The sequence below is a fragment of the Pipra filicauda genome, unplaced genomic scaffold (genome assembly GCF_003945595.2).
Source record: "Pipra filicauda isolate LSUMZ 115617 unplaced genomic scaffold, ASM394559v2 scaffold27_size4233163_pilon, whole genome shotgun sequence".
In the NCBI taxonomy this organism is placed as follows: Eukaryota; Metazoa; Chordata; class Aves; order Passeriformes; family Pipridae; genus Pipra; species Pipra filicauda.
The window spans coordinates 1,656,464-1,679,085 of record NW_024104398.1 but is presented as its reverse complement, the minus strand read 5'-3'; the positions used below and the strand labels follow the sequence as shown (position 1 = coordinate 1,679,085).

Genomic DNA, 22,622 nt, shown 5'->3' with positions numbered 1-22,622 from the left:
AGCAGCTTCTCAGTTTATACGTAGTCTTAATTTGCCTACGCATGACAGCTCCATAGGAACCGTATTAATTATAATCAGTGACAGATACATACTAAACCCTATGCTCAAACATGGAAGTAGATTCTGTGACCAGCTCTTATCTCTAAACCCAGAGCTGAAACCAGACCTCAATTCCCGCAAAGGCTTAAAGTGTTTAGTTCCAGACCTGGATTCAGCAGGTCTGGTTTTGGCCTGTGTTTAATTTTAATAACTACCCACCACTATATTTGCATTTATTTTGTGTTTTGCCAGTCTGAACACTAGATGCTTTGAAGCAGAGATTTTGCTAGGCAGGGAAAGCACTTATGCCATGTTGTCTACATGCATTATCTACCAAGTGAGATGCCCGATCATAGATTCTCCTTTCCAGAAGTTAGTTTTAAAGACAAATTTTCTCAGGCTCTGCTCTTCCCTGCAAATCATGTCTTCATCTTTCAAGTTTCCACAGTTCCCATTGTACCCACCTGAGTTCATCTACCTGACACCCGACGGCCTCATATTTCCTCCCTCTCCTTGCCTTTCAGTTGTCTTTCAGATTCACCGGGTGACAGCACATCAAAACACAAAAATCTCTCTCTCCTACATGTCCCACTTTTCAGGGGCCCAATAGCACTCCTGTTTCACTAGGGTGATCCCAGTCCCCACAATAGTGAACCTGGGCCCTATTTATGTGGTTACTCAGCAAAGTTATCACCTGTGTTGCAGACACAACCACGAAGAAGACACGGTGAGTGCAAATGTGCTCTAGCAAATGTACTATGAATGTTCCTCTCTTAGACTCTTAAGCGTGTTAGGCGCATAAGTAAGATAGGCCTATAAGTGAGTTACTGTTTATAGCAAATTCTGTAGTATCTTTTGTTAAACTGTTTAAATTAGGCTATCAATTAAGTGCTGTTAAGTGCTGTTAAAACCTTCACTTTTACATTAAACCTGCTTGTGCCGATACCTTTGCCGGGGATTTTTTGAGTGACCTAAAACACTCATTCATGACAATGCCAATGAGTTGAAAGTCAGACAAAAACACCAGGAGACCTGTGTGGACAGACAAAAAACTCCTGGCCAAACTCAAACACAAAAAGGAGGCATACAGAGGGCAGAAGCAAGGATGGGCATTTTGGAAGAAATGCAGAGACATTGTCCAGTCATCCAAGGATGAAGTTAGGAAAGCTAAAGCCCAGCAGTATTTGAAGCTGGCAAGGGATATCAAAAAGAAGGGCTTCTATAAGTACATAGGGGACAAAAGGAAGACTGGGGAAAATGTGGGCCTGCTGCTGAATAAGACAGGGCACCTCGTTATACATGACATGGAAAAGGTTGAAGTACTGAATGCCCCCTTTGCCATTTAAGCTTAGACCCTATAATGTGTGAATCTAAGAAGGAAGGAAAGCCAAATCGATTTCTCCCCATTGAAAACACAGATAGGGGGCTATTTTAAGCAAGCTAGCACATGCCTTGCTGTCTTTTCTTTGTTTCATAGGTTAGTTTTATTTTTGGTTGTTGTTTTTTTAATGTATAATGGTATTATAATGGCATATATGCAAACATTTCCATTCTTATTTTAGTAAATGCAGTGAGGAAAGATTGACCCTTCACAAAAGCTGAGATGTACCTAGGCAGATTCCGAGAGTAGTAATAAGGACTAGGGATTTAATAGCATTCTAATATACAACTTAATGTTTGTTATTCTTCTAATCAGTGCATTACAGAATAAATACAGAAAATACAACTGGGATTGAACAGATTTAAGTATTTATTACAAGAGGTGGTAAACTATAATGCTTTCAAGATTTTATGTAAAATCCACTGAGTTAACTGATTCTCCTTAGATTCCAATGGGCTTTGGCTGAGTCCCCTAATGATATTAAAATCCATCTGTTATTAAACGTCATGTTTAATACAGCAGTATGCAAATGCTGGGATTTGTAAATACCATTATGCAAAACTTCAGGTCCAATCATGCTCCTCTTGAAGTCTGCAACATAAATTCTGTAGACATCAATAAAAATAGATCTGGGATATCCATTTTTAATTGCACTGTATACAAGTATTGACAGAAGAATACAATACAGTAATCACAAAATTAAAAGGCTTCTATGAAACCTACAAAGAAGAGCAGCAGAGAATCAATGAAGTAAAAGCAGTATTTCAAAGAATTATAAATCAGACTTGGCAGTTTTGGAAAACCTACTGAAAAAAAGACGAATGAATTGGCACAGTTTAACAACCTAATTTCTAAGTGCACTTCATAACAACTCTCCTTACAAGCTGCTGTTTTCCCAGAAGATGATGACAAAAAGCCTCATTAGAACATCACTGTTTTATAGTGACAGATTTTATTGCATTGCCAGCTGTGAATCTAAAAAAAAAAAAAGACATCCCCCCTAAAAACTCCTATAAAGGTTCCTAAAAACCCAGTTTTCTTTTGTTATTGTCAAAAAAATAGCAACATAGCACTTCCATGTTTGTGAATACCCACAATTCTATTTTTAAAAAAAATAGAAGTTAAAGAAAAGTGATTTTCGTCTTAGCTTCAAAAATAATGTAAAGAAACATTTAAGAACAAGATATTTCAATGATCAGAGAGATATGTACAATGTGATAGATTTGAGTCCAATCCTCCCAATATATGCTCATGAATGCAGACTTAGAACCTGTTGATCCTGAGTAATTGTAACTATAAACTGGCAGGATCAGGCTCTTAGCTTCACCCATTATAAGCTTTTTCACAATCTGTCCTAGGCTAAAAAGTATAGATACAGTATATACTCTGTATACTGACTTATACAAAAGGTCTTTTACAGCTCTAACTCTGTTATTGCTAGGCTAAAAAATTAATATTTTGGAACAAATTACATGAATCATAAAGGATAAAATTGAGATGCAGCTTCTGATGACTGAATTTCTACTTGAGCCATTTTGAACTGGGTACACTGTAGCCATTTGCGGAGCACAGATGAGCTATTGTTCATTTGTCCTGACCCCTGCAGCATCCTTAGGCTGTGATGGTTGACATTGCTCTGGATGGCTTGGAGGCGTAGCTGTAGTCCAGCAGATAAATGCTGTTGAAATAACGCAAACCATTCAGTTTCTTTCCTTTAATACAGCACTGTGACAGGTACAGGTTGTTGGCCAGGGAAAGTTCTTACACTTGCCCGAGTGTCGAATTTCTTTCTTCCACATCCTGCACTGTAGTGTTGCCACAGAGGGCAAATGTGCTTACAGAAACAACTCCATATTGACACCAACTCCACGACTTTTATTCTCTTCACCAAAATTTTCTTGACTCACAAACCACTTTGATCCACCTTGCTCTCTCTTACGAGGGCCAGCTGGCACAGTTTTACCCAAGCCCATAATATCTGCTTTAGAATGCAAATCTATCTCCTGAGTCAACAGTCACAATCCTGATTTGTCAGGGGACTCTCAAGCCTAAGACATCAGGAAAACCACAGATCAGGGAACAATCAATCCCAGTAAATATTGAGGAAAGGCCTCGATGCAGAACCAGGTTACAGGAAAGTGTTTCAGACGGGAAAAGGAGAGCAGTACTGATCACAGGGCAAGTATCTCAGCCAGTGATGCTCTGTATGCTCACACTTGAGATCTTCATCTGGATACACTAAAAGGATCTATTTTGAGAGAGTTTGGAGACCACATCTAGTGATCTTACTTCCAGAACTTACAGGAATGTATAACACCAAGAATAAAAGGATAAGGTACTAGGAAATACTCACCTTTAGGTTTGACTGTATCATTGGCAACCACATTGGTATGAGCTGTAAGATGAGAGGTGTATTTTGTTATTACACAAGTGACTGTAAACATGCTTCAGTTACTGTGAGACAGAGAAGGATATATCTAATGCATTTAGCCATTTGAATTGACATAGTTTGAGCCACAAATCTGAGAATGTGGTTATTTTTAAATGATGCCTATGTTCTGGGGAAGGTAACTGTCAGAGGTAAAGAAGCCAGCTTCCCTTGTTTGTAGCTTGATGAATCACTGGTAACAATTATTAATATCCTGTTTAAGGCAATGATGAGAGTACAGAATAAAAACTTGTTAAAGGAAATCACTTATTTTCCTTGTGAGGGTGTTTCTGTATGTGCAGGTGAGCAGTACTGGAGTGAATACAGTAAACATTCTGCAACGTGAGGCATTCATTGGGAACTGAAAAAAACATGCAGCAGAGGTTCCTAATAAAATGCCATATATTTAAATGGTAACCAGCATTTTATAAGCACTAGTCACATCAGTGCTTCACTGCAGGATGTAAGACATTCTCTAGGTCTGGTAGAACAGGTAAAAACTATCCAGAATTACAAGGTGAGGAGGTATACAAATCTGTCACTTACTATTGAACTGGACTGGTATGCATTTCAGACTCCTGCTCCTTAGGGAAGTTTTACTTCTGAGTAAGTGTAGCGTGACAAGCTTATGGAAGACAGAGAGGCATTTCTAGCAAAAGTATTCATGTTTTTCTATATTAATTTAACCACTGAGGTTATTGTTCTAAAATGTTCCTCCAAATGGCATTAAAATTTGCAATTTGCCAATTACGCTTCCGGGAGCTGCAAGTTAAACCTAATCACTATTGACAACATTAGATAAAGTGCTGCTTTCCTTGTGCAAGGAATGATAATTGTTTCAATTTCAGTGCTGTTTTGCTGGAGAATCATATGCAGCTCTGTCAGGACTCATTACTTAAGTCTACCACATGAAGAACCATAGTCAAACCTCAGCATTTATAGAGAGATGAATGCCAAAACAGCTGGAATGCAGCCAGATGCAGCAGACGTGAGCTCTGTACATCCTTCTGTGGGCTCTCACACTAATGAAGTGCTTAATAAAATCCAGTGACTGCTGGAGTGTTCTTTGGTGAGGAGGAAACAGGTAATTATACTGAGAAGCCATGCTCTGTGCCCCAGTGCCATCAACAAAATGTCACTGAAAATTTCATCCAGCATTAATGAAGTTCCTATGCAGACAGCCAGTGGTGACAGGACTGGTGTCAGAAGTACGTCAAGCAAGGAGGGAAGCTAGGTAGAAAACTTAGGATACCCCACTGCATCTGAACCAATTCACTGGACAACTTTTACAGTCAGCTGAGAGAACGAAGCACTTCACATCCAGTTCATCTTGTCCCAAAGCAAGTATCTAAAATAGATCAGGATGAATCATGTCCAAAAATACTATTTATCTCCACTGACTATAAAGGACACTTATGGAAACTAGCTTATATTGACTCTCTTATGGAGAGGTCTAAGGTTAGATACAGATCTTTGTCCTCCAGCACCACTTCTGTCTTCCAGGGTCTGGACTCATTTAGGGAAACATAACATTCTGCTGCAGGCACAAGCAAGCAAATCCTCTAGTGCTACAGCTGCCAGACAGATAAATGAGACAAGAAGACATTTTTATTGAAGCATTTGAGTTTTGTTAACTAATCCCTAGCCCACCTTTTCTTCACAAAGGAAGAATACATAAAGCTAGTTAGAAAGAAAAGCTGGAAGAACAGAGTGCTGTCAGACAATGTTAATTTTTTTGAGTTTATATTTTCAATGGAATTGTATTGATTCCAAAGCAATTTTTTATGGAAACCAGGCTGTACAATAGACTGGTCACTGTGCTGTTCTGGCTTCCCAACTCTGCTGCCTGCCCAGTTCTCTAGAAAGCTACCCAGCAGCTGCTGGAACTGCCTAGAACCCCTGGATCTCTAAAAATGGCCTTGTGATTGGTGAACTGTTCCTGTCTTTACTGTAAGCCCCCAAATTCCTCAGAGGTACATCTGATGGTCAGACAAAGATGTGATCAGCAAGGAGTTGGTCCCCGTCATCAACAGCTATCACTGGGATGGCCAGTTTCCCAGTTCCTTTGACATAGAAAAACAGGAGAAAAATTGAACACTTCCATTTAAGCTCTCCTAAAGCAGAATGCTTCCCCTCAGAGGAATATATAATGAATTAAATATAGATGCAGGTATATGTGCATTTGTGTAAATGTGTGTGTGTATATATATATCTCACTACAACTTAGTAAGAAAATTATATGCATAATGGTTGAAATGTTTTCACAAGAAAGCAACTTTGTTTTCTGCAGCAGACTGGTAAAGATAGTCTAATATCAGATCCAAAAAATATCCTCTGTGAATATATGGAATGGCTCAAAGACTATAGGAAGTAATCAAGACCTGTCTCAATGCTATCAGTGTGACTTTAATTTAATAGCAAAGGCCAGTGGTACCAGGAGGAGGAAATCACACAGCACCAACACAAGGAGGAGATGAAGGAGTGCTTATCTCAGGTGTAAAGAAAGTTCTTCTTTTAGTGAAGGAGATTGTTTATGTCATCTCTTTCTTGCTTGTTTTATGACAAATTTCCCCTCACTTGTCATACATGACCACCTAGGTAGGACAGCTATCCCATAAACTGCCTGGCACCATGTGACATGCACCACCTTCTCATTTTGGTGCATTAAAAATGTGTGTGTGGAGTCATGCCATGACTTCATTAACAAAGTAAGTTCTTGCAGCACCTGAATCCTTAGATGGAATAAAAGACACTGCAGTAAACATCATTATATGAACAATAAATGGTCAATATTTATCAGTGCTAATGTGCTCTGTTCCAAGAGAAAATAATTGGTAATTATTAATTTTGCTGAATGAATCTCTGAAAGTGTTAACAATGTTCTGTATAAAAAAATATCTCTCACTACACTATGTCCTTTCCTTCAGTGAAAACTAAACCTTGTTTGAAAGACTTACTTCTAAAATAAAAGAAATAAAAAGCTTTAAAATATAAGATAAAATTGTCTAGAATAAAACAAGCTACCAAAAGACTGTCCAGTCAACTGTTTTCAAAGAATTGTTATCCTTGCAGACTTCTGAAGTAGGAATAACAAAGTTCAGATCCACTTCACAGCCACTGAAGAGTATCAAATTTGATTTTTTTTAAATTATAGAGAAGCCACTCACAGGTTCCTCTGTAAACTTTGTGCTGCTGAATCTCTGAAGGGCTTAAACAATACAGTAAGTCTTTCCCTAAATTATGGCACTTACTTTTCAGATCTACAGTATGTACTTTTACACTTAGTTACTTATAAAAAAGATACAGTAACCTGGAACTAAAAATCCTATAGTACCATTATGTATGTATATTGTTCCTTCAGGATTTCACTTTAGGGCTGAATGAAGGGGATTTGGTCACCCAGATTCTTCTCTTCCATCTCCCATCCACTAAACATGAAAGCTTAGCAACTTAACTCTGAGTTTCACAGTTTTATGAGCTTGATTTTGTAGTAACAACTATGTCCTTTTAACCCGATTTAGCACAGTATTGATATATACTCTCAAATATAACCCCCTTGAAAGCATTCATTTGAATTGTGACAGGGATTTGGCCCTAAAGGCCTCTATTTTCACAGCTTTAAAGCCATTCTTCATCCTTGTCAAATTCTGAACATCCTGGATGGTTGAAAGAGAAGCCCACATGTCTTCCAGGGACAGCCATAATCATTTTAACATCCCTTAGTGACAGAATTTCTGTAGTGAATCAAGCCATTACTGACTATAAACCTGTATTTTCACAGTGAATGTGAATGTTTTTATGCCAGTTGACATAAAGACCTTCAATTTTAGCTACTTTATTTTCAATTCTTGCTAGATCATAAAAGACTGGAGTAAAGCAACAGTCAGAAGTTTCCTTTATGGCAATAGAAGAACTATATTAACCTTAACTACTTGATTTGCTTATATTTCATGTGAAAACTCTCTTCAGAATAATGCACTGTGAAAACATGTATAAAAGGCTAGTAAAATCAATTTATGCTTGTGAGACTACCCTACTCCTTTGGGAATCTATTCTACAAACACTGTGGTAACCCATAGGAGACTGACTACTGATTTCTAAAAAATCAACAGGTACACATAAAATAACAAGAAAACCACTGTGGCATGAACATTTTGTTATCCACCTAAAAACGGGAGGCTCGGCACAGTGAGGTGATCTGCAAAGGACCTATGATGATTAAAAGATGGCTGAAAATTCAGACACCAGCTAGAAGCTCCCAAAGTCAGCGACATCAGTTATGTCTATTAGAGGAATAAGACCATTGCAACAACATAAAGAGGAAGTAGATTAAATATTGCTTTAAAAAAATCAGGAGAACTTGAATTTGAGATTATGGTCTGGTCTTCTTACCAGAGATTTTACTTTTCATTATGCTCTACTACATTTTATTTCTGCATTATCATTCAACTTCAGTTTCTTCCGCTTTCTTTTTCTCAGTGGGAGGGGAAACATAAGACAGTATGTTTAGGAATCACAATAGTCAGGCAACAGCATTCACTAAATATTCATGGTATGGTATGCCTACCTTTACAAAGATAGTAGAGTTGCATTCCTGTAAAGCCTCCATTAAACTGATCACATGCAGGCACACCATTTCCACCATCTTGGAAAAAAAAGTCAAGAATAAAATCAAAAAATGTCCAGTATAACAATGTAGTAAGCTAAGCCAACACTCTCTAAGCACAGTCTTCCTGTATTTGCTGGGCAGTTATACTGAATCCCTAGATGTGCATTTATTAACCACTAACATACAAGATTAAATACTACATGAGCACATACGGGACATTTTTTTAATTTAGTTTTCTCCTGATGTGATAACATCTATCTATTAAATATTTCAAGTGCTTGATGTATTTTAATTCATATCACACATCAAAACAAATTTCCTTCAGCTTTGTTCTTTTCAGACATCATAAATTGTTTTTATTTTGCTGTGTAGTTCTTATCAATCTGTGTGTCACAAACTGGTATTTTTATTTACTGAATCTTTGAAAATTAACATACTCACAAAACCCATCTTTTTATCCCCCATCAAAAGACAATTTATTGTTTTGAACTGACAGCTAGTCTGTAATTCTTCCATTTTGTACCACAATTTATGACAGATGCAAATATCAGTTATTTGGTAGTAGACAGCTTTTTATGTTTCATATTGTGTAAATTCATAGATACAAGACAAACACCCTGAGCCAGCAGTGAGTATTTACAGTGCCTGTCTAAACTACATGTAAACTCCCCTCAATAATAATAATAAGCTTAGCTTTTATGTTGTGCTTTTCATCTTCAAAGTGCTTCACAAACACTAAGTAATTAACCTCACAACACTCCTGTGAGACCGGTAAGTATTATTATCTACATTTCAAAGAGCAATGGCTGAGGTAGAGAGCTTAATAACTTGCACTAAAGCCACTTAACGATATACTTTCAGAACCAGGATTGGAACTTAGGACTTCCAGGTTCTTGTCCTAAGGTTTGACAAGAGGCTTTTGTGTCTGACTAAAGAACTGGCTGCTTAGAAACATTATGCACACTTCCCATTTCTTCAAATGCAGCTTCATGAAGTACTGTTCCCAAAAGCGGCTTGTGAACCACAGAGACCTCACTAGGTGTCAGAGGCTAAAATATCATCTAAAGACAGCTATAGGTGGCCCTTGCCTGATATGGACAAGACACAAGCAAATAGTAATTGGTTCAGACACATTCAAGTGCAGCCCACACAATGACAATTAAAAGGGTAAGGTCCACGCCTGCCTGGGATGGAAGATGTTTCACATGGGGAAAGGGGAATTACGTAAAATAATTTCCATAGAGATAGCAGGTCTACATTTAAAAAAGAAAAAATAAAATCCAAACAAACACAGAATGAAAAAACTCGAAAGCACCAAACCTTAAAAACCCAAACCTTAAGAGCACCTGATTTAGTGGACTGGGCTGTGTATAAAGGATGTTTCTCACTCAAAGCTAACATCAGGCTCCCCAGAGCTAGAGCTACTAGTTAACGTCTCAGTTAAAAAGTTTTGACCCGTCATGACTTTCTGAGAAGTGGGAAACAGTAGGTCTTGCCCATCAGAAACAAGTTCTTAATCCTAAACCTGCAGGCACAGAGAATCATTAGTCAAGGGCAAGCAATGGTACCAGCTATGAGAGGGCTGCTGGGACCCCTCTGGGTTCTTATTGTACAAAATTGCTCCAACAGCAGTGAGTATTTGAGATAAACAAATGTTTAAAAGTTATTTCCAAATAAATAGTCTGGATGATTTCTGGATGTAGTGAACATTTCCTTTTCAACTCTTATCTCTAGAGATACCTCCTTCAGGTCATTCAAGACTCAAAAGTGAAGTGATATTTATTCAGCTTATTTTTGATGAGTGGCCAGTGAGTTATGAATAGTCAATTGTCAGCAGTTGTGCATTTTTTCACCATCACATGGCAAAAAATAATCAAGTGGATATTCACAGAATTATCCTAGAACACTTCATTGCTGCTGTAAGGCAGAGTCAGATAAAACAAGAGGTCACATTTAAGAGCAGGATATATGATTCAAGGAGCTCTTAATCCAACAAGCAGTGACTCTAACTCTTGATTCTGATTCAGGCAGAACCTGGTTAGATCCTGTTTCAGGCCCACTGCAAAGTTAAACCACTACTAATTAGCTATCCCTTTAATTTCTCAAAAGCAACAAAGTCACTTTATGATGTTATTCATAGTCTGTTGTATTCCATTGAAACACTGAAGCAGAGCCAAGCCCTCTCCAAGTTTAATCTGTACTAAATCTGTCTGCAGCACCTGACTCACCACTTTGTTATGTGCCATTAGCTGGAGGATGCTCGGTGTCACTCGGCTCCAGAACTCCAGGGCTGTAAGGATGGCTGTAAAGCTAAATTCATTCTGATTCTGGACTGTCGGAGCTACTGCTGTTTGTTCGCAGTACACTGTCCAGAGCTGAGCAAATATAAATGCATGGAAGAGGGAACACATGTGCAGAACAGATGTCTGTACAGAAACAGAAAATACAAGAAAATGTTTATTTAAGTAAGTGCATTGGGATACAGCGCAGAGGCTTTCATCAAAGCACTCCTCTGTCATGCATCCCAAGACTGTGCAGTCTCACCCTTCCCATTCCTATATTTCCCTCTAAGTAGGAGCCAGTAAGTCAAGTACACTTGATAACATCTTCTCCATGTTTAAAAAATGGGTTTATATTTTCAGACTAAAAACTGCATTTGCAAACACACTCCCATGCAATCTAAGAGTATGGCATTAAGGTCAGTTCCTTTAAAAGAAGGTTAGTTTTGCAAAACAGGTATTCAGGACTAGTTCTGAGGCTTTCTTCATGGAAAATTTCACTGCAATCTATGGAAGGCCTAGAGGCCCTGGCATATATGATTCCATTTCAGAAATGCTGCTGGATTAAGTCATTCAGCTTCTGATCATCTGAAAGGATGGCTATCATACAAAATACATGCTCTTACATGTGTTCTGTTAACCTGTCATCCATTTCTACTTTGTTGGGACTGCTCACAGTCACAGGAAAACAGTCAAGGAAAGTAAGTTTTGAAAAACTAAGAACTCATTTTGCATACTCAAGCATGGCTCTTTTGCTAATCCTTGTTATATATCACAGTGTCTGAGCCTCCAGGAGTGCTGGACATTAACTACTTCACTACAACAAAGATACTTCTGGCCAGAGATGTTTTCTCAGTTTGCAAGTGCAACAGGAATTCATGCTCTGTGGTCGTCTGACTGCACCAAACATCGCAATGGTTGCCTGGTAACTGGAAAGAGGTATTTGAAAGAGCAAAAAAAGGCCAAAGAAATGAATGGGAAGCACCAGTGTCTTGGCTAGGTGAAGGGAAAGAAAGGAGGATTTTATGTACAAGATAAATGTGTGATCATTCCACTTCTGTCACTAATAAAAACCTTGTTGGTGTCAAAGACTGCTGCTATACTTGTGTTAAACTACTGTCACAAATGTCTTATAATCTTCAATAACTCTTCTTGTCCTGAGTACCTTGAGAAAAAAGTTGTGCTTGAATCATCACTGTTTGCAATTATTTTGATCATAAAATTATTTACAAATTATAACACGGAATCCCTTACCTTTGATTGCTCTGGAAACCCAATCAGAATAACAATAAGGTGGTCAGCAATTTGTGAGCCTGCATCCAGTGGAATAGGCATGCAAGATGATGGAGAATTTGGACAGACAACATTATGTGTCAGAGACCCCAGAAGTAGCCAGGACAGCAAACGAATGTGTGAGACACATTCTATGAACTCTTTGGGCCTGTCAAGAGAGAGCAGATTTTAAACAATAATAGCTTTTCTGGCTTTCCCCAAAATATGGAGCCTTCTTATACACATTAAGCAGATGCAGTCTCGGTGTGCTGGAGGCACAGATCATTGGTACAGCTTGAGAGAAGACTTAGACTACACAGAATTTAGTGGACAGGTAGTCCAGGATAAATCTCGGACAAGAATACATAGCCAAACAGCCTAGACTCAAAACATCTCATTTGTTGTCAAGGTAAGACAAGGGACAGTATCTCCCTTTTTTTAGAAGATAAAACGCTGCACATCAGGATTTATCACAGTGAAAAGGGACAAAAAACATGTCTTGAGCAGGATTTCTCACACCTAACATTAACTAAATGAAGTTAGTATTTTTATCATCACATCAGTAGGCTTATCCTTAAGAGTTCTCACTCATTTGTACTCCCTAATTTCAAAGGCCATTTCCCATTGTATTCTCTGTAATTCCCAAAATATTTTCTATCATTCTGATAGAAAATCAGATCATGTGATCATTTCTATCATTCTAGGCACTTGTGTGCTTTTCACTGTCTGCATCTAGATCAAGAATCAAGATAACTTCCAAGGTAACTCCAGTCAAGCCACTGAAGTTACCTCCACTGTCCCTTTGGCATATACTTTAAATATTACATTGACAAACTCCTCAGTTAAGGATCAGGGAGCTGCTGACCAGCTGCTTCTATGTCCCACTCCCATTATTCCCTACTGTGGGTCTTATCTATGGAATCTGGCAATAAACACAGAACTTGGCGAAGATTTCTAACTCATTTTAGTATTCCTTTCTGTGGAAAAGCATTCTCACCCTTGTTGCATTGCAGAAGGAGGATGGTAAAGCCAAGGCAAATATCGGATCACAGCTTTGTTGTCTCTGTGGTTTCCCCGAGTGATTTCCATAGCAGCAATCTGAGCTAAACCAACTTTCAGATGTCCACCAAATGTGTCCTCATGGAGTGGCTGAGAACAAGTCTTCATGTGACTCTGTAAGGCAAAGATCTGATTTCCTACCCAAAAACTAAGTTCTTCCAAGCAACAGCATGTTTTATTTCATTTCACTTCAATTCTTTCTCAGGATCTCTAACTGTGTCTACAAAACAAAACCCGGAAATAGATTTTAAAAAATTCTCCAGCCCCTGTATTAGTATTAGTCCCTGTATTAGCTGTATTAGTAACAGCTTGATATGCAGATCTTTCCACAGAGGGTCATATTTTCAAGAGTCTACACAAAACATAAATTGTACAAAATGTATAGGCTGCTTTTGTCTCAGCAAACTCAACAGCTGATAAATACAAACTAATGCTTGCACATCCAGAGAGCTTAAGTGAAGATGGAAGAATCTAACCATTTAACAAGACAGCATCTGGGCAGGAAATGCCTTCCCTGTACAATATTCCATTTACACGTTCAGAAAGAAGCTCTCACTTATTCACCAGCAATATGACTATATTGCACTATTCTGTTGTTACAAATGCCTTAGAACCCTGGAAACAAAAAGGGTCAACCTTTTACCAAGAAACACATATATATTTATTCCTGGAAAGATGATTTATTATCCTGCTTTGCCAGCTTTAAGGAATGTTTCATTCGTGCTTCTTGAAATGCTTCTATATTTCTATTAAGCTAACTTTGCATTACCTTCTGCTACTAGACTATAACAGAATACATGCTAACTGCAGTTGCTTGCTTAAAAGGAGAGCCATATGCTTTGTACAAGAAAATCTAGGTCATCAGTTATTCAATTATTATAATAGGATAAAAAAATCAGTGAACCAATAATATTTTTGTAACAGATAAGTATCTGACTCCAGAAACTTACACTCTCAAAAATCACTTACTTAAAGTCTTTTTCAAGAGAAAAAAACCTCTGTGTACCAGCATGAATATCTAATGGCTTTGTTATACAGCCAGGTAAAAACGATAGACAGGTATGTAGGCAGATACATTATACACCTTCAAAAAAGGTGGAATTTTCTAAATAAAGCCTTGCCAAACTTTGCAAGCTGTTATCCCAAAGGGATAAAAAGCATCATAAACTGAATTGAAACAGTACACTGAAATGTGATTATCTTCAGAATTAACATTTTTACCTTTTCAATAATGCAGTAGTTGCTAATACAAAGGACTAAAAATAATTAACCTCTTTCAAAAAAAACTATTCTCAGACACGCAAAAGACGATATCAGGCAAGAATAAACAAACAACTATTTCTCTTCACTCAATTCCTACAGAGAGTAGAAATTTCCAAATTTGAACACACACATTAAAATTTTGCTGTTGGGATTGTTACTGGTCATATAAATCATATAGCATTCTTAGTTAGCTTGGTACTCCAGATACTGTTGATAATACATACTTGTAGTATCACTGTATGTATGTACAACTGTACAACTGGATGATCTTAGGACTCACTTCCTAGTGAGTAACACCTCTGTTAATAAAACCCAAGTAATGTAAGTAAATATATTAAATGATCTTACAAGAATTTGAATCTAGATTTTGTGAATTTGTTTAAAGTTCTGACTATTTTGGAAATCAAAAATGCTTACAAATATTTTCTCAACTATGTTGGAACCACAGAGTAAGTTTTATCTGTTCTGGTTAAACAAGAACTGCCCTTTAATTTTCCAAGACAGACAAAGCTTATTTTTTACAATACATAATGTTTTAGTCATATTTGACTCTCCTATTATGCTAATCTTGTTCTCAGATTCCTGTATGACATGGCTAAATCAAAACAACATGTAATTTTAGACCATCGGGGTCTGATGTAGTTTTAAACAGCCAGACCACATATTTGGGAAGCTTCTTGTCCAATTTCAAAACATAAAAGTGAAAAACCAGGTAGAAATTTTAGGAATTCTAGGTTTTGATCAGCTAATGATTACTAGGATGCTTTCATGAAATGCATTCCTAAATAAAATATTTTATGTTGACAGAAGTATTTTCTTATCACTCCTGCTACAATCAGCATCCAACTAATGAAAATAAACCAAAAAGCAGTTTCAGCTACAGAGGTAAGACCAATATTTGGGTTTTCCCCACCTCAACAGAACGTAACCTGAAAATGAAAATAACTTCCATTAGAAAAAGGACACCCCCTTTTTTCAGTGTCTGTTTGTGTATAGAAGAGACACAGGATTCCTCCAGAGGAGTGTACTTAGTCATACAGGCAAGGACTTTTATGTTTCCCTGTGTTATATTAAATACCACTACTTCTCAGAGTGACTTTGCTATGACATTAGCTTATCATCAACATTTCAGAAAAACTTATCATTAGCTTATCATCAACATTTCAGAAAAATCAAGCCTGCATTTCTATTGTGTGCTCACTATATTTGAATCAGCCTCCATTTCAACACTGCATAAGCTACTTTTTACTGATCCCCCAGAAATCTCTAACCTATAGCAGTACTAACAGCTTTTTAAAATAGAAAGAAAAAAAAAGTTGTCACTCATCCTCAAATACTTCTCCCAGGCAGGTTCCTTACAAAAAATACACTTCTTCTAAAAAAAGCACATACATTTTAAATCAATGTACGCTCAGAACCAACCTTTAATTTGGTTAAGGTATGCATATCTGCAATGAAATCCAGCACTTCCCCAACATACTGCCTCATGCATTCCATTGCTGCTGTTCCACACTAAAACACAACAGAAATACGTTTAAGTACCAGGTTTTGAATGTTCATGTTTTTGTCTTTGTTTCTTCTTCACCAGAATACAATGTCTGTCTCAAATTCTTTATTTTACTTTTTAGTTAGATTACTTTAATTAAGAATAGGTATGCTTTGATCTTCTTCTATCTGTAATATGTACTCTTATCTGATTACAGTATAAGAAGATGGCCCAGTGTCTGTAAGCTTCTTCATGCATCATAAAATATTCTTATCCGCGACAGCGATAAAAGATTAACTCATGAAACTTGCAAGAATACCCTGTCATGTAATCCTGAAATTTACAGTGGTCCAAAATCAAAGTTTTAAAAACACGAGAATTTAGCAACTCAGTTTTTCAGGCAGCTGAGCATTTCTGCAAATGGAAACAATAATCTATAATTGAAATTCAGTCACACGCACAGATGCCCTTATATTCACATTAATCATGATGGAAAAATAGTATAAATAACTGTCTTCAGGTATTTTATGTGTAAACATCACTAAAATGAACATCACTGAAATTTACTTTTTTTCCCTTTTTTAAAAACTAACGAGTATTTCTGATATACTCCTGAAGCAAAATCATTCAAAATACAGCATCTTAATGGCACTTAAGCTACAAACTGCTTCAGTTAGATCTTAAAGGTATGAGCATTGAGAAGCCACGTGTGCCAGAGCAAGAACGACCCCAAAGGGAAAACAAAAGGACTCCATGTGGTGCTTGCTGTATTTCTGCAGTACAAATTTTCATAATCCTTTTCCTAGAATACAGTGAGAAATGCGAATCTGGCCTTCAGCTAGTACACGATGTACCCAAGGTGTGCAAAGCAGTCAACGGAACAAAGCTGTTTGATTAAATAAAGACTTTGAACAGACCAGAGAACCCTGGAGACAAGCTTTCAGAAGGTGATACCACCAACCCACTAGGTATCAAATAAACTTCTGTTTCTATGTTAATAGTCTGAGGTGAAGACAATGCTAGCTGAATTCAAGGGGAACTATGAATGCCTCATGCTTAGAGGCCAAGTTAAAGCAATGATTAACTTTTGAAGCTAAACGATGAAATTATTAAATTAAATATCCTTTTGAAGTCACAAAAGACTACTTTATCCAAAGTCATACTCTCAGGGCGAAACATTGCAGTAGAGTTTACAGAAGAAAACTACTCCTCTTTGACCTCTACTTAATTAACTACACTTTGAAGCACAGAGGCTCATTACCCTATCTGAGTATACAAATAAACCAGATTTAGTTTTGATCACAAAATTATTAAGCCTTAATTGAGTTTTAGTGGCTGAAATTTGAAAAACTGCTAGCATTCTTAAACAACTCCTAAACAACTGACCCGGGCACTCCTCATTTTTGTATGGTAATATCCATCTACACAGTGTTGAACTGTGCCACCTTCTGGCTTTTCAAAGATTGTTTCTGTCAGTTTCCATGATAGAATAAAAACCAAAATAAGTAAAATAAGGTCACCCTGTCGGTATATCCTCCATCTAGTTTATGTGTACGAAGGATTCCACGTGGGTTTCAGAATATTGAGTAACAGAATTATACAAGATACTATACTCCAATCTCTGAAAATAATGCTCAGTTGCACAAGACTTCTTTCCAACCATCTACTCTGTTTCATTCAGAGCCTGATTTTCTATGATTTCTTCTGAAATGATCACATTCCTATCACAGCTTCCAACACCGGTGTTAGTCTATCTATTTAAAGCAAGTATAAATTAAAATATTCTGTTGGGAGGAAAGGTATTATTAAAGATTGGCATTTAAAAAATCATGAACTTCAGAAGATAATGGGAAAGATCCTATCCCATCATCCCTAAAGCTGACACACATATTGGGAAACATTTTCCTCACTCAGCTTGTGAAGCAAACCTGGGCTAACCCTCTTCCATCTCTTTGGGTACTCAGTCACATGTGTCATGGAACAAGAGAAGACTTCCCACTGTGCTACTTCCTCGCATATTCACCAGGGGCATGCTCGGTGCCTAGGCAAATAGGAGTACTTGTAATTTAGTACTCCTAAACTAAACTCATCATCAGGATATAGATGAATGCTTTACACATTGCCAGGAATATACCATTAACTCCCTTCTTTAACCAAATAATCTTTTGTGAGAATGGAGGCAATGGCTTGTAGCTTTTCACCCTGTTACTATTTTTTGAGGCATTCAGCTGGTCTGTTCCCCACACAGAATAGTAGAAGGTCTCGATTTGTCTTGAGCGCAGGCTCCACTAAAGTAGTTACATGACTAAAGATTATCAGTGAAACTAAGGGAAGCAACATCAAGTTCAAAACTTTTCCAAAATTAATAAAAAGGATGAAGCATCTCAACCTCTGCCTGTAATACATCTTACCAACCAGAGGAGAAATGAAAAAGAAAGAGCATTAAATTTAAGGAAACAAGTTGAATAAGATATTTTTTTAAAAAACAGAACAACAGAACTAAGAAATAGACTTTGATTCAGTACTTACTCCAGGCATTGAGGCAATCATCTGTTTATGCAAGATTGTTGACTCAGCTAGTTTTGTTCCAGCATCTGCACAAACAAACTAAGAAAAAATTAAATACAAGTTATTTTTTAAATTTTTTGGAGTAACCTGAAGACACTAATAATTTATGCATTACTTCATTAAAATCAGTTCAGATGTCTTCTTGATTTTATTCATGGTAATTTGCCCTTCTAGACCTCTTTCTTCACAAACAACCTAGTTAATTCATCATTATAAATGAGATAAATATAATGAAAAAATTCTGACTTTAATGTGCTTAATTAACACATATGCTGTGCAGGAGCAATTTGGAGAATACTGCATAATAAATCAGACTTTCTTTATGAACAAATATATAGATACATATTTTCTATTCCTTCTATATATCAAATGCTCCTCATTCATTATAGAATAAACCATGATAGAGAATGACAAGGTAGAACATGCTATATTCTTCACTGTGATATAACACGTTCACTGAAGTTCTGCAATGATGAATTATATAAACAGTTTTGAAGATGAGACCATACTGGTATGGTGTCATATAACTTCTGCACAATACAGGCTGCAGTATTACATAAACAAGGAGTTTCTGAGAGACGGTCAGTGTCATTCTGTTATAGTAGAATATTTCTAATTGCTCTTACACTTTTGTTTTCCTTGCTTTATTTTTCTTTTTTCTTATTTCTTTTTATTTCCAAATCCTTTGACCTAAAATCTCCAATGTCCACATCATTCATATATTAAAACAGTTAATACTGTTATTTAATCATTATAAGATTCAATAAGGCACTGGACACCCTGCAGATGGTTTGCTTGTTCCTACAACTTCTTGTCCTAACACTACATTTGCACTTGAGCAATTTCTGTCCATAGTGATGCAATGTAAATTTCTAAGAAAGAGCAGACAGAAAATAACTGCCAAACTAAGGTCTAAGATTTAATTTTCTTTCTGGAAAATTAATACCACAGTACTTTCACAAACTAGGACAGATATGGACTACACAACATAATTTATGGTTGTCTAATGCACGTGTGTTAGCAGTACTCTCAATGACCGACCACTTCGTGAAAATTTCAGAATATCCTCTACAAACCTAGAATTTACTCTTCCACAAGCTTTACCTTTCAATTGGATTTAATCTGAACTCAGACTGCCAACTAAGACTTGGAAACTACTTTACCTGTCTTGACAAAAAGTCTGAGACATACTTGAGTTTAGACTAATAATCTAACTAGTTATCCTCAGACACTGGCCTGGTTCCAGTTGACTCTTCTTCTGGTTAAAATTTATTTTACACCAGAATGAGCCAAATAGAAATAAACCAGGAATCTAACTCATATTTCAGGTGAGACATGGCCTGGTGCTCTTCTGTGCCACAGCTATAATAAGTACACGGAAAGCAAATGAAAGCCTTGGGGTATGGGCATATCAATCCAGCAAAGACCGATGAGTCTTAGTTCAAACAGCAACCATGACTCTCCACTTCTCTTTTAAAAAGGACCACTAATGGACTTAGGCAAACAGATGACAGATTTTCTCCTAATGCACCCTATTTCAGAAAGAGCAATGCTGACACTAGGTCCACTGGACAACAGAGAGGTTGTTTTCCTGTGTAAACAATTTTTCAGTCAACCATTTTTGTGCAGATTTGGATTCTCTTGCACTACATCAGCTGCGAAAAAAGACCATAATTCCATGACGAATCTGGCTGAGTATATTTAGCACCCAACAATTCAGTGCACTGCTACAGCCACTGTACAGGACTCAACATCTAAGTCACAAAAAACCCTCACCAAAGACAAATGTCATTTATTTCAGACATTTTCTTTTCAAAACAACAACAAGAAACAGCACCCAAAGGAACCTCTACTGGTCTGCTGTAAGCTTTCTAAAAAGCAGGAGAGCTATATAAAAAAAAACCTATATATCTATAGCTTTTTTGTATCTTTTGTACAGAAGAGTTTGGGTTAAATAAGAGATATTAATTTATATGTAAAAAAACCTGATAAATTTAAGTCAACCTCTAGTGAATAATTAGGCCTTGTTTAGCTTATTTTTCTCATTGTCAGACTGGCAGTTCCAGGCATCCTTCCTGAAGTTGCAATGCAGTCAAAAAAGGATCACAGAATCAGAATCATTTAGGTTGGAAAAGACATTAAGACCAGAGTCCAACCATAAACCTAACACTGCCAAGGCTACCACTAAACCATATCCTTATGTGCCACTCCACTCCATCACTTCCCTGGGCAGCCTGTCCCAGTGCCTGGTAATCCTTTCAGTGAAGAAATTTTTCCTAATAACCAACCTAAAACTCTTCTGGTGCAACTTGAGGCCATCTTCTCTTGTCCTTTCACTTGTCACTTGGGAAAAGAGACTGACCCCGACCTCACTACAACATGGGGAAACCAAACTCAAAATGAAAAATTTCTTACATTTCCTGTCCAATTCATTGTCATTTATGTTGTCTCCCTCTACAAATATTATAATACATTAAGATGTCATTGGCAAGCAATTTCATGCCAGTCATGTGTAAAAAACAAAAGAAAAGGAAAAAAAAGGGAAAGAAAAATACCCCGACAGTGTAAAAAAAATGAGAAATGGGTAAGTAGTTGTCATGCATCTTACTGGCATTGCCTGCTGAGGTACAGCTGCAGTGTAATGTCTAAACTGTAATGTCTGTTGACTGTAATGAACTATCTATACATCATAATCTGTATGTATTACACCTCTACTCATAATCTGATGTTTTAAAATATATATTCTTATAAACATATTATATGTCACCTTAAATCTTTTCATTCAGTAATTAGTGGATTAGATCTTCACCGAAACATAAAGTGAAACCACTAGATATACACTGATTTACATTAGCTCCTCCCAAAATAGGAGTCATCTAAACAAAACAGATCAGATACACTGAATCTTAGAGCCTGACTGAACAAGCAAATTCTAAAGAGACACTAATACAATCTGAAGTCAGTGAAAATCCTGAAGATGTGTGCTAATGAAATGTGAGCAGGAGAAAAGCAATGGGAAACAAAATGCTGGGTGAAGAAGCAGTTCCTATGGAAACCCATGGAACAGCAGCATGTACATGATGGCTTTCATTTGCTAGGACAAATCAAGGAGACAGACTTTCTGTATCCTTTATCATCCAGGACACCTATGCAATGATTGGAGTGATGTGGTTAAAATTCTCATTCTTTGTAAAGTGGGATAAAGTTAACTCTCATCTTAGCACTTATGTCACCAGTGACACTGATGGCACTATATAATCTGGAAAAATGTGGGTGTCAAATGTACATTTCTAGGAATTCCTTTGTTAGTCAGCCCACAACTGATCTATCATTAAATTAAAGTGCTCCTAGCTTCTTTGTTATCTGGAACATTTTGATGGAATCTCTGTATTCTGTGTGCACTGCCTGTATGGAATCTTGCATACAAGCTCACATGTCCATGGAGACACGACTGTTGGAAATTAAAGCCATTTCTGTTTGGTGCTGTGTTAATTCTGCTATGGCCTTGTTGATTCAAATCATACAATTTGAATTAATATTGTAGTGGTTCTGTGTGGTAAATGAAATAATCCCTTCATTCTATTAATGACACCAAAGAAAATTTAAAAAATCAGATATGTATGCGTTTTTACTAGCAAATTTCTTAAATTACAGTAGGCTTAGTGGTTACTATGGTATTTAAATTCAAGAAGCTGTTGAATGATTCAGACCACATACTACTGAGAGCTGCCAATTTGCACAGTCAATGGGAGAAGTAGTCATCATGCCTCCAGTAGGCATCATCTATGGCAGATGGTCTGAATACAACCCCTATTCTTTACCACTGACTGCATAAAAACAGAAGCTGGCTGCTTTGGATAGCAGGAAATATGAATCACTTCATCAGCCTCTGAAAGAAAGACATCATAAAAGACATTTATATCCACATTAGATGCTGTTGTGTAAGGTATGAATACATCCCAAAGTGAATACAGCATATGGGAACAGTGCTAGGAGGAAAATCCAGGCAAATATCACTTTAACTTTATGAGATAATGTAAAGATACATAGTTTTGCTTACTGTGTCTATCAGGTGTTTGACTCAATATGAAGAGCAAGTGTTTATTGGTTAAATACCACTGCTAAAACTGACATGGCACGTTTGCATTCTCAAATGAGAAATTCAGGATTGCCTAAACTGGGGGATGGTCATCCTTGGGGGCAGTCACAGGACTGAGCTATACAATGGAGTAATGCAG

At 37.1% G+C, this 22,622-nt stretch overlaps 1 protein-coding gene across 10 annotated transcripts in view; it reads right to left on the bottom strand.

Moving 5' to 3' along the window:
* Positions 1–1,766: 1,766 nt before the first annotated feature.
* Positions 1,767–22,622, bottom strand: part of UNC79 (unc-79 homolog, NALCN channel complex subunit) — a 107,649-nt gene continuing 86,793 nt past the window's right edge. For 8 of the 10 annotated variants that reach the window (XM_027729409.2, XM_027729413.2, XM_027729412.2 and 5 more), the window contains 8 exons: positions 18,346–18,423; positions 15,753–15,842; positions 13,006–13,181; positions 11,991–12,177; positions 10,686–10,883; positions 8,416–8,493; positions 3,774–3,815; positions 2,898–3,098 (listed from right to left, as the gene is read on the bottom strand). In XM_027729409.2, the coding sequence (XP_027585210.2) occupies positions 2,898–3,098; positions 3,774–3,815; positions 8,416–8,493; positions 10,686–10,883; positions 11,991–12,177; positions 13,006–13,181; positions 15,753–15,842; positions 18,346–18,423 (1,050 nt within the window). Of the gene's footprint in view, positions 3,099–3,773; positions 3,816–8,415; positions 8,494–10,685; positions 10,884–11,990; positions 12,178–13,005; positions 13,182–15,752; positions 15,843–18,345; positions 18,424–22,622 lie in introns of all 10 variants that reach the window. The other 2 variants (XM_027729419.2, XM_027729420.2) reach the window with 1 other exon arrangement.